Here is a 15,151-nt window from a genome sequence, read left to right as displayed (position 1 = left end):
GACTAAAGAATATTCCATTGTATATATATATACCACCTCTTCTTTATCCATTCATCAATTGATGGATACTTGGACTCCTTCCATATCTTGGCTATTATACATAATGTTTCTATAAATATAGGGGTGCAGGTATCCCTTTGACTTAGTGTTTTTGTATTCTTTGGATAAATACCTGGTAGTACAGTTGCTGGATTGTAGGGTAGTTCTATTTTTTACTTCTTGAGGAAAATCCATACTGTTTTCCACAGTAGCTGCACCAGTTTGCATTCCCACCAACAGAGCACGAACGAGGTTTCCCCTTTCTCCACATCCTTGCCAGCACCTGTTGTTTCTTTTTTTTTAATTTTTTTAAATTTCTTTTATTTTATTCTGTTGTGTTAATCACCATACATTACATCATTAGTTTTAGATGTGGTGTTCCATGATTCATTGCGTATAACACCCAGTGCTCCATGCAATACATGCCCTCCTTAACACCCATCACCAGGCTAACCCATCCCTCACCCCCCTCCCCTCTAGAACCCTCAGTTTGTTTCTCAGAGTCCATAGTCTCTCATGGTTCGTCTCCCACTCCGATTCCCCCGCTTCATTTTTCCCTTCCTGCTATCTTCTTCTTTTTTTTTTTTAACATATAATGTATTATTTGTTTCAGAGGTACAGATCTGTGATTCAACAGTCTTACACAATTCACAGCACTCACCATAGCACATACCCTCCCCAATGTCTATCACCCAGCCACCCCATCCCTCCCACCCTCCACCGCTCCAGCAACCCTCAGTTTGTTTCCTGAGATTAAGAATCCCTCATATCAGTGAGATCATGTGATACATATCTTTCTCTGATTGACTTATTTCGCTCAGCATATTCGCTCCAGTTCCATTCACGTCATTGCAAATGGCAAGATTTCATTCCTTTTGATGGCTGCATAATATTCCATTGTATATATATACCACATCTTCTTTATCCATTCATCTGTTGATGGACAGCAATGTCCACAATAGCCGAACTATGGAAAGAAACACCTGTTGTTTCTTGTGTTGTTGATTTTAGCCAATCTGACAGGTGTGAGGTGATATCTCATTGTAGTTCTCATTTGCATTTTCCTGATGGTAAGTGATGATGAACATCTTTTCACGTGTTTTTTGGCCATCTGGATGTCTTCTCTGGAGAAATGTCTGTCCATGTCTTCTGCCCATTTCTTTTTCTTCCTTTTCTTTTTTTTTTAGAGAGAGAATGTGCATGTGCATGTCAGCAGGAGAGGGACAGAAGGAGAGGGAGAGAGAGAATCTTAAGCAGGCTCTACACCCAGTGGGGAGCCCTACGCTGGGCTCAATCTCATGACCCTGAGATCATGATGTGAGCCCAAAATCAAGACTCAGACACTTAACAGACTGAGCCATCCAGGTGCCCCTTCTGTCTCCGTTTTTTAATTGGATTATTTGTTTTTTGGTGTTGAGTTATATAAGTTCTTTATATATTTTGGGTACTAACCCTTTATCAAATATGTCATTTACAAATACCTTCTTCCATTCTGTATGATGCTTTTTAGTTTTGTTGATTGTTTCCTTCCCTGTGCAGAAGCTTTTTATTTTGGCGGCACCTGGATGGCTCAATAGGTTAAGCATCCAACTCTTGATTTCTGCTCAGGTCATGATCTCAGGGTTGTGAGATTGAGCCTCTCATCAGGCTCCACACTGACCATGGAGCCTGCTTAAGATTCTCTTCCTCTCACTCTACCCCTCCCCCTCCACTCGCACAGGCTCTCTCTCAAAAAAAAGAAAAAAAGGGGCGCCTGGGTGGCTCAGTTGGTTAAGCGACTGCCTTCGGCTCAGGTCATGATCCTGGAGTCCCGGGATCGAGTCCCGCATCGGGCTCCCTGCTCGGCAGGGGGTCTGCTTCTCCCTCTGCCCTCTTCCCTCTCGTGCTCTCTGTCTCTCATTCTCTCTCTCTCAAATAAATAAATAAAATTAAAAAATCTTTAAAAAAAAAAAAGAAAAGAAAAAAGAAGAAGAAGAAGAAGAAGCTTTTTATTTTGATGCAGTCCCAATAGTGTATTTTTGCTTTTGTTTCCCTTGCCTCGGGAGACATATCTAGGAAAAAGTCCCATCGGTGAGTCAAAGGAGTGACTGCCTGTGTTTTCCTCTAGGATTTTTATGGTTTCAGGTCTCACATTTAGGTCTTCAGTCCATTTTGAATTTTTTTTTGTGTATGGTGTAAGAAAGTAGTCCTCTTTCTTTCTTTTTCTCTCTTTCTTTCTCTCTCTCTTTCTTTCTTCTATCTTTTTTTAAAGATTTATTTATTTGAGAGAGAGAGCAGAGGCAGGGGCAGAGGGAGAGGGAGAGAGAATCCCAAGTAGACTCCATGCTGAGTGCAGAGCCCAATGTGGGGCTCAGTCTCAGGACCCTGAGATCACAACCTGAGCCAAAACCAAGAGTCAGTCGCTCAACCTACTGAGCCACCCAGGCGCCGCCCATCTTTCTTCTGCATGTGGCTGTCCAATTTTCCCAACACCATTTGTTAAGGACACTGTCCTTTTCCCATTGGATATTCTTTCATGCTTTGTCAAAGATTAATTGGCCATATAGTAGTGAGTTTATTTCTGGGTTTTCTATTGTGTTCTATTGATCTATGTGTCTGGTTTTTTTTAAGATTTTACTTATTTATTTGACAGAGAGAGACACAGCAAGAGAGGGAACACAAGCAGAGGAAGTGGGAGAGGGAGAAGCAGGCTTCCTGCTGAGCAGGGAGCCTGATGTGGGGCTCAATCCCAGGACCCTGGGATCCTGACCTGAGCTGAAGGCAGACGCTTAACTGACTGAGCCACCCAGGCGCAACTATGTGTCTGTTTTTGTGCCAGTAGCATACTGTTTTGATTCTTACAGTTTTGTAATATAAATTTAAGTCTAGAATTGTGATGCCTCAAACTTTGCTTTTCTTTTTCAAGATTGCTTTGGCTATTTGGGGTCTTTGTGGTTCCATACAAATTTTAGAACTGTTTGTTGTAGTTCTATGAAAAATGCTGTTGGTATTTTGATAGTGACTGCATTAAATGTGTGGATTGCTTTGGGTTGTATAGACATTTTAACAACATTCATTCTTCCAATCCATGAGCATGGAATGTCTTTCTACTTCTTTGTGTTATTTTCAATTTCTTTGATCAGTGTTTTATAATTTCAGAGTACAAGTCTTGTACCTTTTTGGTTAGGTTTGTTCCTGGGATCTTATTATTTTTGATGCAATTGTAAATGGGATTGTTTTCTTAATTTTTTTTTTTTAAGATTTGTTTATTTATTTTAGAGAGAGAGAGTACATGTGATCAGGAGGAGGGACAGAGGGAGAGGAGAGAGAATCCTCAAGCAGACTCTGTGCTGAGCATGAAGCCCAATGCACAGCTCAGTCCCAAGACCCTGAGATCATGACCTGAGCCGAAATCAAGAGTTGGATGCTCAACTGAGTCACGCAGGCACCACATTTTCTTAATTTCTCTTTCTGCTGCTTCATTATTGGTATATAGAAATGCAACAGGTTTCTGCACATTAATCATGTAACTTTACTAAATTCGTTTATCAGTTTAGCAGTTTTTTGATGAAATCTTTTGGGTTTTCTATATATTGTATCATGTCATCTGCAAAGAGTGAAAGTTTTACTTTTTCCTTGCCAACTTGGATGCATTTCTTTTTGTTGCCTGATTGCTATGCGAAGGACTTCCAGTACTACATTGAATAGAAGTGGTGAGAGTGGACATCTTCATCTTGTTCCTGACCTTAGGGAAAAGCTCTCAGTTTTTCCCCATTGAGGACGAGGATCCCCACATCCTAGCTAGCTCTGAGTTTTTCATATATGGCCTTTATTATGTGAAAGTATGTTCCCTCCAAACCTACTTTGTTGAGGGTTTTTATCATGAATGGATGTTGTACTTTGTCAGATGCTTTTTCTGCATCTATATGGTTCTTATCCTTTCTCTCATTGATGTGATGTATCACATTGATTCATTTGTGAATATTGAACCACACTTGAAACCCAGGAATAAATCCCACTTGATCGTGGTGAATGATTTTTTTTAATGTATTGTTGAATTCAGTTTCCTAGTTTTTTTTGAGGATTTGTGCATCTATGTTCATCAGGAATATTGGCCTGCAGTTCTCCTTTTTTAGTGGAGTCTTTGGTTTTGCAATCAGCATAATGCTGGCCTCTTGAATGAATTTGGAAGTTTTTCTTCTGTTTTTATTTTTTGGAATAGTTTGAGAAGAATAGATATTCTTCTTTAAATGTTTGGTAAACTTTGCCTGTGAAGCCATCTGATCATGGACTTTTGCTTGTTGGGAGTTCTTTGATTACTGAGTCAATGTCTTTGCTGGTTATTGGTCTGTTCAAATTTTCTATTTCTTCCTGTTTCAGTTATGGTACTTTATATGTTTCTAGGAATTTATCCATTTCTTCTAGGTTGTCCAATTTGCTGGCATATAGTTTTCCATAATATTCTTATAATTTTTTGTATTTCTGTGGTCTTGGTTGTTATTTCTCCTCTCTTATTTGTGACTTTGTTTGAGTCCTTTCTCTTTTTTCCTTGATGAGTGCGGCAGCCAGAAGTTTATAAAATTTATTGATTTTTTTCAAAGAACCAGCTCCTGGTTTCATTAATCTGTTCTATTGTTCTTGTTTGTTTCGTTGGTTTTTGTCTTTTAGTTTCTATATCCAATTTTTACTATTTCCTTCCTTCTGCTGGTTTTAGATTTTGTCTGTTGTTCTTTTTCTAACTCCTTTAGGTGTAAAGTTAGGTTGTTTATTTGAGATTTTTCTTTTTGAGGTAGGCATTGCTATAAATTTCCCTCTTAGAACTGCTTTTGCTGCATCCCAAAGGTTTTGGACCATTCTGTTTTCATTTTCATTTGTTTCCATGTACTTTTTAATTTCTTCTTTTTATTTCCTGGTTGACCCATTCATTGTTTAGTAGCATGTTATTTAACCTTTACATATTTGTAGTCTTTCCACATTTTTTCTTGTGGTCATAGTGTTGTGGTCAGAAAAGATACATGGTATGACTTTGATCTTCTTGAATTTGTTGAGGCTGGTTTTGTGGGCTACTATGGGACCTATTCTGGAGAATGTTCTGTGTGCACTTGAAAAGAATGTATAGTCTGCTGTTTTAGGATGGAATGTTTGAATATATCTGTTAAATCTATCTGTTCCAGTGTGTCACTGAAAGCCATTTTTTTCTTCAGCTCCTGACTGCAAGCTTCCTCTGTGCTTAGTCCTGCCATGGAAACGACATGATTCTAGTCTTCTAGGGGTTGCTTTCCAGGGCGTCTGAAGTGAACGGATAATTTGGCCTATAGGGAATACATTAAAAACAAAGGGCATTGATTTAAAATACAGCAATAAATAGAAACACAGAATTAAATAACAAGTAAGAAACTTTGGTAAAACACTTCTAAAAGCGTTTAAAGGTCTATAAAATTAATATTGGAGGAAAGTTTGTTGAATCTATTCTCTCACTAGTTGATATTATATAAAAAATTAATATCAATTGTTGCTCAATTCGCAGTCATCTCCTTCCACGAGCTTGTAGGAATCCCAAATGTGTCTTTGCAAGCAACTAGCAAACATACCCAGCTGACACTTCAGAGGAGATGTGTCCCAGATGCCTTAATATATGGGCAGGTGAGTAAAATTTAAGATTCTGCCTTAGTTTCAATTTTACCCTATAGATCTTTGTAGGAGAACGGAATAACCATGGCATTCTGAGCCACTTACATCTGCAATTCCTGCAGTGGTTATACTTGGCCAATCACAAGGCAAACAGAAGATGTTGACACTTAAGATGGTCCCTCGTCAGTCGGGATTTGACAGAGCATTGAGAACCAAAAAGAAAGTATTACACCTGATCCCCTGGAAGTAGATTGGGGTGGGTTTGGCTCCTTCCTTTCTAAAAGATTTTTTTTTTTTTAAGATTTTATTTATTTATTTGACAGAGACAGAGACAGCGAGAGCAGGAACACAAGCAGGGGGAGTGGGAGAGGGAGAAGCAGGCTTCCCACTGAGCAGGGAGCCTGATGTGGGACTCGATCCCAGGACTTTGGGATCATGACCTGAGCTGAAGGCAGCCGCTTAACAACTGAGCACCCAGGCGCCCGGCTCCTTCATTTCTAAGAAACAAGCCCCTCTAGTCCAGCACATTTTACAGCTGATAAGTATCAAGCTGCCTGAAAATGACTACAGAAGCATGAACCAGAAAAAATGAATAAACAAAACAGGGAACGAGATATTCCTGCCTTATCCCTGGCAATTCAGATTGGCTTCAGAGGAAAGGAGAACTCTAAGAGAGGGAAACAAAGGAAGTCTAAGAGATGGGGAAGAAAAAAAAATGAAACAAAAGAGAATTACATTTTGTGGAAAAAGCAAACCATGATTGATAAGAGAAATAACAGTTGATTTAAATTACCGCAGGGCCTTGTGAGGGCAGGAAGAAGAATTTTCCCTCCATTCTAAATTACTAGACACTAGAGAAAATTGTCGTTCTCTTGCTTTGAATGTTTTACTCCCTGCAAATTCTCTTTGATGACTTTTCTGTGCCATCCACTCAGCTAACTTATCATGCCTGTTGAAAAGCCAACAGAAAGCAGTTCAAATCACATGGCCCCAAATTTTAGAATATAAATTCCAAACCTAAATCCAGGGATTTCGATTTTTCTGATATAAAGATTTCTTCATAGAATTTTGTTAGCAGTTTCTTCAACTTAATGGCACCTCATTCAAAAAGCAAGCGCCTACTGTGTGCACTGCACTCAGCTTGGTATTTGGGAATACAGTGTGATATGGTTTAAATCCTTGGCCAAAACACTTGAGGGGTGGAAGATCATGCCCGAGTGAATTCATCATGGTGGGGGAGGGGAGGGGGAGGGGTAGGTAGGCTCTCTCAGCTACAAAAACTGGCCAAGAGAGCAGCTTCTTTTTCTTTAAGTTTTAAACTCTAGTTAGTTAACATACAGTGTACTATTAGTTTCAGGTGTACAATATAGTGATTCAACACTTACATACAACACCTGGTGATCATCACAATATACTCCTTAATCCCCATCACCTGTTTAACCCATACCCCACCCCCCCCACCCCCACCCCCACCCCCACCCAGCCACCTCCCCTCTGGTAACCATCAGTTTGTCCTCTACAGTTAAGAGAGCAGCTTCTTTTTTAATAAAGATTTATTTATTTGAGAGAGAGAGCTCACGTGTGTGAGTGGGGCGAAGGGCAGAGGGAGAAGGAGAGAGAGAATCTCCAGCAGACTCCCCACTGAGCACGGAGCCCAATGCAGGGCTCGATCTCATGACCCTGAGATCATGACCTGAGCCAAAATCAAGAGTCAGATGCTTAACTGCCTGAGCCACCCAGGCACCCCTGAGAGAGCAGCTTCTTAAGGAGAATCAGTCCATACTCCAGGACTAGATTAGGGGGCAGAGGAATAGGCCAGATTCCTCCAAATTCTGGTAATGGTCATCCAGTGTGGAGATGAGGCAAGGCCCAGCAATGGAGAATCCACAAGGCTTCCAATATTGAGGATCTGTCCACTGTGGCAGAGTCATAGGTGGAGGCTGACGGGAAGGGGGGCCCACCCCAAAGAAGAAGAAAAAATGCTAGCCTCCTGATACTGATCCAGGCTACCTACCAGAGAGAAAGGGACCCTCGACAGAAGCCCAGTCCTGCAGAATGGGCCAACACAGGAGGAAGGGAAGTCTGCATGGCACTTTGGAAGTGCTGCCCCCTGGTGGGCATTAGAATACCCAGCGCCAGGCCCTTGAGCACTGGACCGTGAGTCTGCTGATAATGAAGATCAGAGTGTACACAGGAGTTTACCTGCTGGAACTGAGCCACTGGCTTCCAGGCAAGGGAAACAGGAGCAGCCCAGCCACCGACTCAGAGGGAGAGCAATAAGGATGGTCGTCTCTGTGGTCCTTGACATCACCTTGCTCAGAGTAATGAGGGGGAGGCCACCACCAACATTTCACTGCAAAGGGAAGCCTGTCCCTCTACCGTTGTACTTCTGAAGCAAGAACAGCCAGCTTTCTCCGGAGGAGTCTAGAAAAGCATTACAAAAGATGGCAGCTAAAGGAAAAGTGGAGAGGGGAGAACGGTGTCACATAGGAGGGAATGGCCTGTGCCAAGGCCTGAGTCACACGAGTGCGTGATGTGTCCAGGGACAGAGGGAGAGAGTCTAGGTCTCGGGCAGGCAGTGCGCAAGCGGTGTTGGGGCCAGACTGTAACCCCGTTTTGTTCTGCCGCACTGAGAAACGTGGATCCGGTAAGTGACAGGCCGCCGGTGAAGGACTGTCAGCGAAGAAGCCCCAAGTCTAAATCTGTGTTCTCTGGTGACAAGAGGATGATGGCTCAGAAGAAGCAAGGATAAAATTCGGGCAATAGTGGGGCACCTGGGTGGCTCATTCGGTTGAGTATCTGACTCTTGATTCAGAGCCCTGAAATTGAGCCCCCCCCACACCGCCCCTGGGGGACACCGTGTCAGCGGGGAGTCGGCTTGGGACTCTCTCCCTCTGCCCCTCCCCCCCAGCTCATGTTTGTGCCTGCGCTCTCTCTTTAAATAAATTTAAAAAAATAAAATTTAGGCAACAGAGACTATGAATGCATTGATGTAAGTCTAGAGAAGAAAGAATAAGTGGAGAAAAACAGCTGACTTACCAGCATTTGGGAGAGATTTCCTTCATAATATTATTTGACCACTCTCATCTTGGTTAGAGCTAAGTTAAACGTCAAACCAAAAATGTAATGTTGTAAAATGTTCTGCTTTGAGTAACTGAGGGAGACATAACTCTGTTTTGGTCCTCAGGACTTGGCCACAAGATGTTAAATTTGGTCTTTGTAAGCAAAATGAAACAGTCCAGTCAGTAATATTTAGCCTTCTTCCCCCCAGCACCCCCACTTTCCTGCACCGTACTAGAAGGGATCTTAGGAGTAAAGCCAGTGAAAGGTCTGACCCACTGACTGACAATGGGGGGGGGTGGTAAACTGGATGCAGGGACTGTTCCAAATGGACAGGAACCGGAAGGAAGCACCGTGAGGTCGGAGCCTTTAAATCCTCCCATTGGTGATGCTCTGAGACCCAGTGTGAGCCCCGCAATTACCCTCTGAAAGGACAGGACAGTGTCCCAGGGCCAGCAAGCCAAGGCCCAAGGGGAGTCACTAACACTGTGATTGACCACCAGCCACGCTTGTGCTGAGAGGAAACCATTGGAACTTTGGGGGAAGCAGCGGAAGACCACGTCCCTGTCTGTCACTGGACCCCATCAAGTGTTTAGAGAGGCTGTGCTCCGAGAGTGTGATTTTATGTCTCAGGGCAATGGAAGGAGGGGGCATGGAATTAAGCACAGCTGAGGTTCCTGGTTTGGACAAATGACTGGATAAAGACGCCATTAACTGAGAAGGTATGAGGATGAGGAAGAGGGAGAAGTTCCAACAACACAAGAGTTCAACTGTGAATGTCTTATGTTTGAGGTGCTGGTGAGTCATCCAGAGAGAGGTGTTGGTAGGCAGTTGGGAGCATGGAGCCAAAGCTCAGGAAGTAGGTGGGGTTGGAGATAAAGAAGTGGTTTAAGCCATGAAACTATCTGAATGAATTTGCCTCAGGAATACACAGAGATTTCTCAGGTGATAAAGCCCAGAGGAAACATCAACATTTAAAGGGGAGGGTAGAAGACAAGAATATTTTGTTTTATCTTTTTGGTATATGACAACATAAACATCATTTGGTTAATAACTTACTGACATAGATCTAATTAAATAATGGAGCAAAAAGCCAATCACTCCCAACCTGGGAGGTACTTGATAGTATTTCCAGAACTTCCATAGCAGAGCATGTGCTACCAAAGTATCTGGGTAAAGGTAAAAACAGAGATTTTCAAGGCTGAGTGAATGTGGAAAGACTGATCTTCTCTGCCATGTCTTCTCTTGGACAGATGTCAATATAAATCAGTGAAATGGGTTAGTTAATTTGGTCTTAATGGTGCATTTGTAGAGAATACATTTACTACTCAAATTCTAGGAGCCAAAGTATGCTGCAGACTGTCTTGCTCTTTCTCTGTTAGTTTCATTAGACACAGTTTCTTTTCTCCTAAGCACCAAAAGCCTGGTATCTGAAGGCAAGAACTCAGGAGCAAAAGACTATACAAGTTAGTGAATAATAAAAACATTGCGTTTATCAACCACTCTTCTCCAGGGTGAGATTTACTTTGTTAACACATTACAATCGCAAGTAGGAAGGATGCCTACTGGCAAGTGTTTGAATGTGCCTACAGCTTCCATCCAAAGGAACTCAGGGCTGCTCCCACAGACAATTCGTTCCTCAAGAAAGCACTGCACCCTGGTTGCTTGCGGGAGCACGGTGTGAGCCTCTAATTCTTTGAGTCTTCCCTCTTAGTTTCACAGGGCTGGAGCAGCTAAGGGGAAGCTGCAACTTAGTTACAAATTTGGTAGGAATATTGCAGTTTGTTGTTGTGACCCTGATCTCAACTCCTCCCAGCTTTTGCTTTCAGAAGTCTGGCACATAATGAAGAACATTTGCTGTAAAATAGAGCTCTTTGCCTCTGTATACAAGGGGTGCGTGTGTGCGCGCGCGCGCGTGCGCATGTGTACGTCAAAACCCAAGGCAAGTAATTTCACCCATCATCACCTTTTATGGCAGGTTCAGGAACATCGCTCATCTTTTTTCCCCCTCCCCCTAGGTGCCTCGGGGGAGAGGTTTTCTACTTAAACTCTCACTTTCAGGTGTGCCTTTACACGCCCTGTTTGCAGCCTGCGCCTCTCAGCACAGCCTCGCAAATCCCGGTAAGTCTCGTCTTCTCTCTCCCTGACATGTTGGCAGTTTGGGGATTAAGTGAAGCTATCAGCAAATTCAGAATTTGTTGTGTATGAGGAGAGCCAGCGTAGAGGATAATATATCAGAGCATGGAGTATACGCATTACTGTCACAGAAGGATAATCAGATAACATGTATACACAAGACATGTACACAGTACAATATCCAGTGGCAAACATTGGTGCTTAGTGGCCAGTGGGGTGCAGCCAGTGACCTGAGCTTTTCTGTTCCTTAAAGAAAGCTTCGAATGATGCAATGTTGAGCTGCACAATTTATAAATTGTGTAATAGGTGAATACTTACTTTCCCACAGTGATACAACTTGGGACAGTTGGGAAACGTCCCAATTCTGTAGAACTAGCCATATCTTCAAAATATATTGTTAATATTTTAGGTATGTATAAGTGGTGAGTTTTAAGGAGAGCATGGTGTCTGCTGTAATTTAAGGGAAAGTGAGATTTATAGCTTCATGTTCTGCATTCCTCACTGCGATGCAATTTAAGGCAACACAGTTGAAATATCTGATGATTCCTGAAGTAATGTGGGAGAAAAAAAAACATGTGTTACACAGATAAGGGAAAGTTAAACATAAGATTTCTATGAGAACTGTCATTTTAAAATGAGTAAAATAACCCATTTGAAGTGTGCCAGAAAAAGAATTAAGGGCTAGTATAAATATGTGGATTATGATGATCCCCCGTGTTAGAGATTACTGTACAACTTGCAGAAGGAAGCCTGCAGAGAGGCTGTTTCCCACACGCTGTTTGTACCCGTGGGTCTACCTAGGACAGTGTGGGGACACTGCTGGGCAGCTCGACACTAAATTCCCCTCATGTCTCCATCTGTTGCCTCCACATCGTTTTGACAAAAAAGAAGAAACTCTTCGACGAGCTGTCACCTTGAGCACAACCTTCCAGTGAGGGCAGATGAGGTAATGGTGGTGGTCAGTAAATTAAAATCGATTAGCAATGCTGGGAAATTAGTTATTGTCAGTTTCACATACTTTACTCTTTATTGCGACACTTAATGTAGTTTGAGCCCAGGGTCCTCTAGCGGCATTCCCTAAACCATCACCAAAATGCATCCAGGGCCTTTGTAAACATATTTACATGCTCTTTGTCCAAATAAGGGGTGATAGTATGTTTCTTCATCCCTATTACTTTTACAAATATCACTTAAACTCACCAATGAATTTAGCAAGAAAGAAATTGCATGTGGCCTCTGTGAAGCTTCGCAAAGGTCAGGTCTGGTACACCAACCAGAAAAGCAGCACCGATGAAATGGAAAGCCTGCTGAAGGAAGGTATGGGGGGGATGACCACTGCACCCGAAAACGTGCTCTATGGACAGCCGTGCGTTTTTATAGTGACTGGGTGATTTCAGAAAACAGATTTTGTAAAAGTTGCCAGACTGCATACTCTTAACACTCATCTAGCTTGGGACTTAGATTATCTCAAATGGGAAACAGAAAACTGGGAGCAGGACCAGAGCTGAGGAGCTTATGGGAATGAAGGGTGGGGAGACAAGGCCCTGACTCAGGGCACTATTGATATTTGGGGCGAGATAATTCTTACTTAGGGGGATGGGGCTGCCCTGTGCGTTGTAGGAGACTCTCTAGCACTATCCCTGGCCTCTGCCCACTAGATGTCAGTAGATCCTCCTCTCCGATGTGACAGCCACAAATGTCCCTAGACCTAGGGTTCTCTGCTGGGCAAACCAATCCTGAGAACCCACTGCGCTCGTGAAAGCAGGAAAGCTGATCTGGGCCTCAGCCTTTCCAATGTAATCACAGGGATCAGCCATAACCCACCTTCGCTGAGAAGGAAGGAGATTCTACATCAGGAGGTAGAATTGAGTGAGGTGAGATAGAAGGAATGAATTGGTAACAGGATGCCAGGAACCATTGCAAAGTGACATAGAGAAGTAAGAAAATGGGGGATGATTGAAGCCCCTTTGCCACATTTTATTGGACATTTCAAGGAGAATATTTTTAGTAGCCAGAATTTACCAGAATTAACTCACGTCTTCATAGCCTGGGCCTCAGGGATTTCAGAGATAGCTGGATTAAAGAATTTAAAACCCCAATGTTGGCCTTCCTTTGGGACCACTCCCACTACTTGGCTGGAGGACAGGAAGCTGGGGACCCCAGCCCATTTTCTACCCATTATGCCTCTGGGCCCTGTAGAACCCCATGTGTGGATGCCTCGGCCCCAGACCAGTTCTTCTGACCTGAAAGCTGTAAATCATTCACAGGATGTGGGTTCAGGACGGTTTCCCTAAACAAAGTTCTAGATCAGTTCTAAGTGGAGACAAAGACTGGGAATGGATGAGCTCCTTTAGAGTTTCTTTGAGCTGTGATATGAAAACAAAATTAGGAGTGTGGATGGGTGGTTACATCTATAGGCCCATTGATCTCCCAAGTGCCTCCTCTTACGGTATTTAAACTTTCAGGTTTAAAGACACCTCTAGATTCACACTGGGGCTCTGGAAAGCAAAGACCAATGGAAATGGGGAGAACGTCAGGAACTAGAAGCCACAGAATAAGGCGGTGGGGGGAAGAGGTGGAGAAAGGTCTGCATCAGGGAACACCCAGGATTGGCAATTGCCATGGGGATCGTGAAAACAAAGCCAAAGCAGCCCCAGCCGGGATGGGCCCATCCAGGGCACAGTCGAGGCCTTCAAGTCAGGACAGATGAGGTGAAGTTCGTGAAAGAGGCAGTAATAAAAATCAAGCTAGAACACTATGCATGCAGTTGGCGTCAAGGTTGGATGCTGGCGTATTTTAGCAGAAATGCAAACTGCCGATCCATGAGTATGGAATGTTTTTCCATCTTTTTGTGTCTTCTTCATTTTCTCTCATGAGTGTTCTGTAGTTCCTAGAGTATAGATCCTTTACCTCTTTGCTTAGGTTTATTCCAAGGTATCTTATGGTTTTGCATGCTATTGTAAATGGAATCAATGCTCTAATTTTTCTTTCTACAATTACACTGTTAGCGTATAAGAAAGCAACTGATTTCTGTGCATTGATTTTGTATCCTGCCACATTACTGAATTGCTGTACGAGTTCTAGTAATTTGGGGGTGGTCTTCTGGATTTTCCACATAAAGTATCATGTCATCTGCTAAGAGAGAGAGTTCGACTTCTTTGCCAATTTGAATACCTTTTATTTTTTTGTTGTTGTTGTCTGATTGCTGTTGCTAGGACTTCTAGTACTATGTTGAACAACAGTGGTGAGAGTGGGCATCCTTGTCATGTTCCCTGATCTTAAAGGAAAGGCTCTCAGCTTTTCCCCATTGAGGATGATATTTGCTGTGGGTTTTTCATAGATGGATTTTATGAACTTGAGGAATGTTCCCTCTATCCTTACACTCTAAAGAGTTTTAATCAGGAAAGGATGCTGTATTTTGTCAAATGCTTTTTCTGCATCAATTGAGAGGACCATATGGTTCTTCTCTCTCCTCTTATTAATAAGTTCTATCACATTGATTGATGTGTGAATGTTGAACCACCCTTGCATCCCGGGGATAAATCCCACTTGGTCGTGGTGGATGATCCTTTTAATGTATTGTTGGATCCTATTAGCTAGGATTTTTTGAGAATTTTGGAATCCATATTCATCAGGGATATCAGTCTGAAATTCTCTTTCTGATGAGGTCTTTGCCTGGTTTGGGAATTAAGGTAATGCTGGCCTCATAGAATGAGTCTAGAAGCTTTCCTTCTGTTTCTACTTTTTGAAACAGCTTCAGGAGAATAGGTATGATTTCTTCTTTGAATGTTTGGTAGAATTCCCCAGGGAATCCATCAGGCCCTGGACTCTCGTCTTTTGGGAGGGTTTTGATCACTGCTTCAATCTCATTACTGGTTATTGGCCTATTCAGGTTGTCAATTTCTTCCTGTTTCAGTCTTGGGAGTTTATAGGTTTCCAGGAAGGCAACCATTTCTTCCAGGTTGTTCAATTTATTGGCATATAGTTGTTGATAACAATTTCTAATAATTATTTCTATTTCCTTGGTGTTAGTCATGATCTCTCCCCTTTCATTCATAATTTTATTAATTTGGGTCCTTTCTCTTTTCTTTTGGGTAAGTCTGGCCAGTGGTTTATCGATCTTATTAATTCTTTCAAAGAACCAGCTTCTAGTTTCATTGATCTGATCTACTGTGTTTGTGATTTCTAATTCATTGATCTCTGCTCTAATCTTAATTATCTCTCTTCTAATGAGTGGCTTAGGCGTCGTTTGTTGCTTTTTCTCCAGTTCTTTAAGGTGTAAAGTTAGTTGGTGAATTTGGGATTT

The 15,151-nt window shown here is 42.4% G+C and overlaps 1 protein-coding gene across 1 annotated transcript in view; it reads left to right on the top strand.

Moving 5' to 3' along the window:
* The first annotated feature begins 12,047 nt into the window (after positions 1-12,047).
* Positions 12,048-15,151, top strand: part of LAMB4 (laminin subunit beta 4) — a 94,267-nt gene continuing 91,163 nt past the window's right edge. The window contains exon 1 of the mRNA XM_081799708.1: positions 12,048-12,162. Coding sequence (XP_081655834.1) covers positions 12,048-12,162 — 115 coding nt within the window. The remainder of the gene's footprint in view (positions 12,163-15,151) is intronic.

The sequence above is a fragment of the Leptonychotes weddellii genome, chromosome 12 (assembly GCF_054177405.1).
Source record: "Leptonychotes weddellii isolate Sample4059 chromosome 12, ASM5417740v2, whole genome shotgun sequence".
Lineage (NCBI taxonomy): Eukaryota > Metazoa > Chordata > Mammalia > Carnivora > Phocidae > Leptonychotes > Leptonychotes weddellii.
The sequence above is the reverse complement of the archived record's forward strand: the minus strand, read 5'-3'. Positions and strand labels throughout refer to the sequence as shown.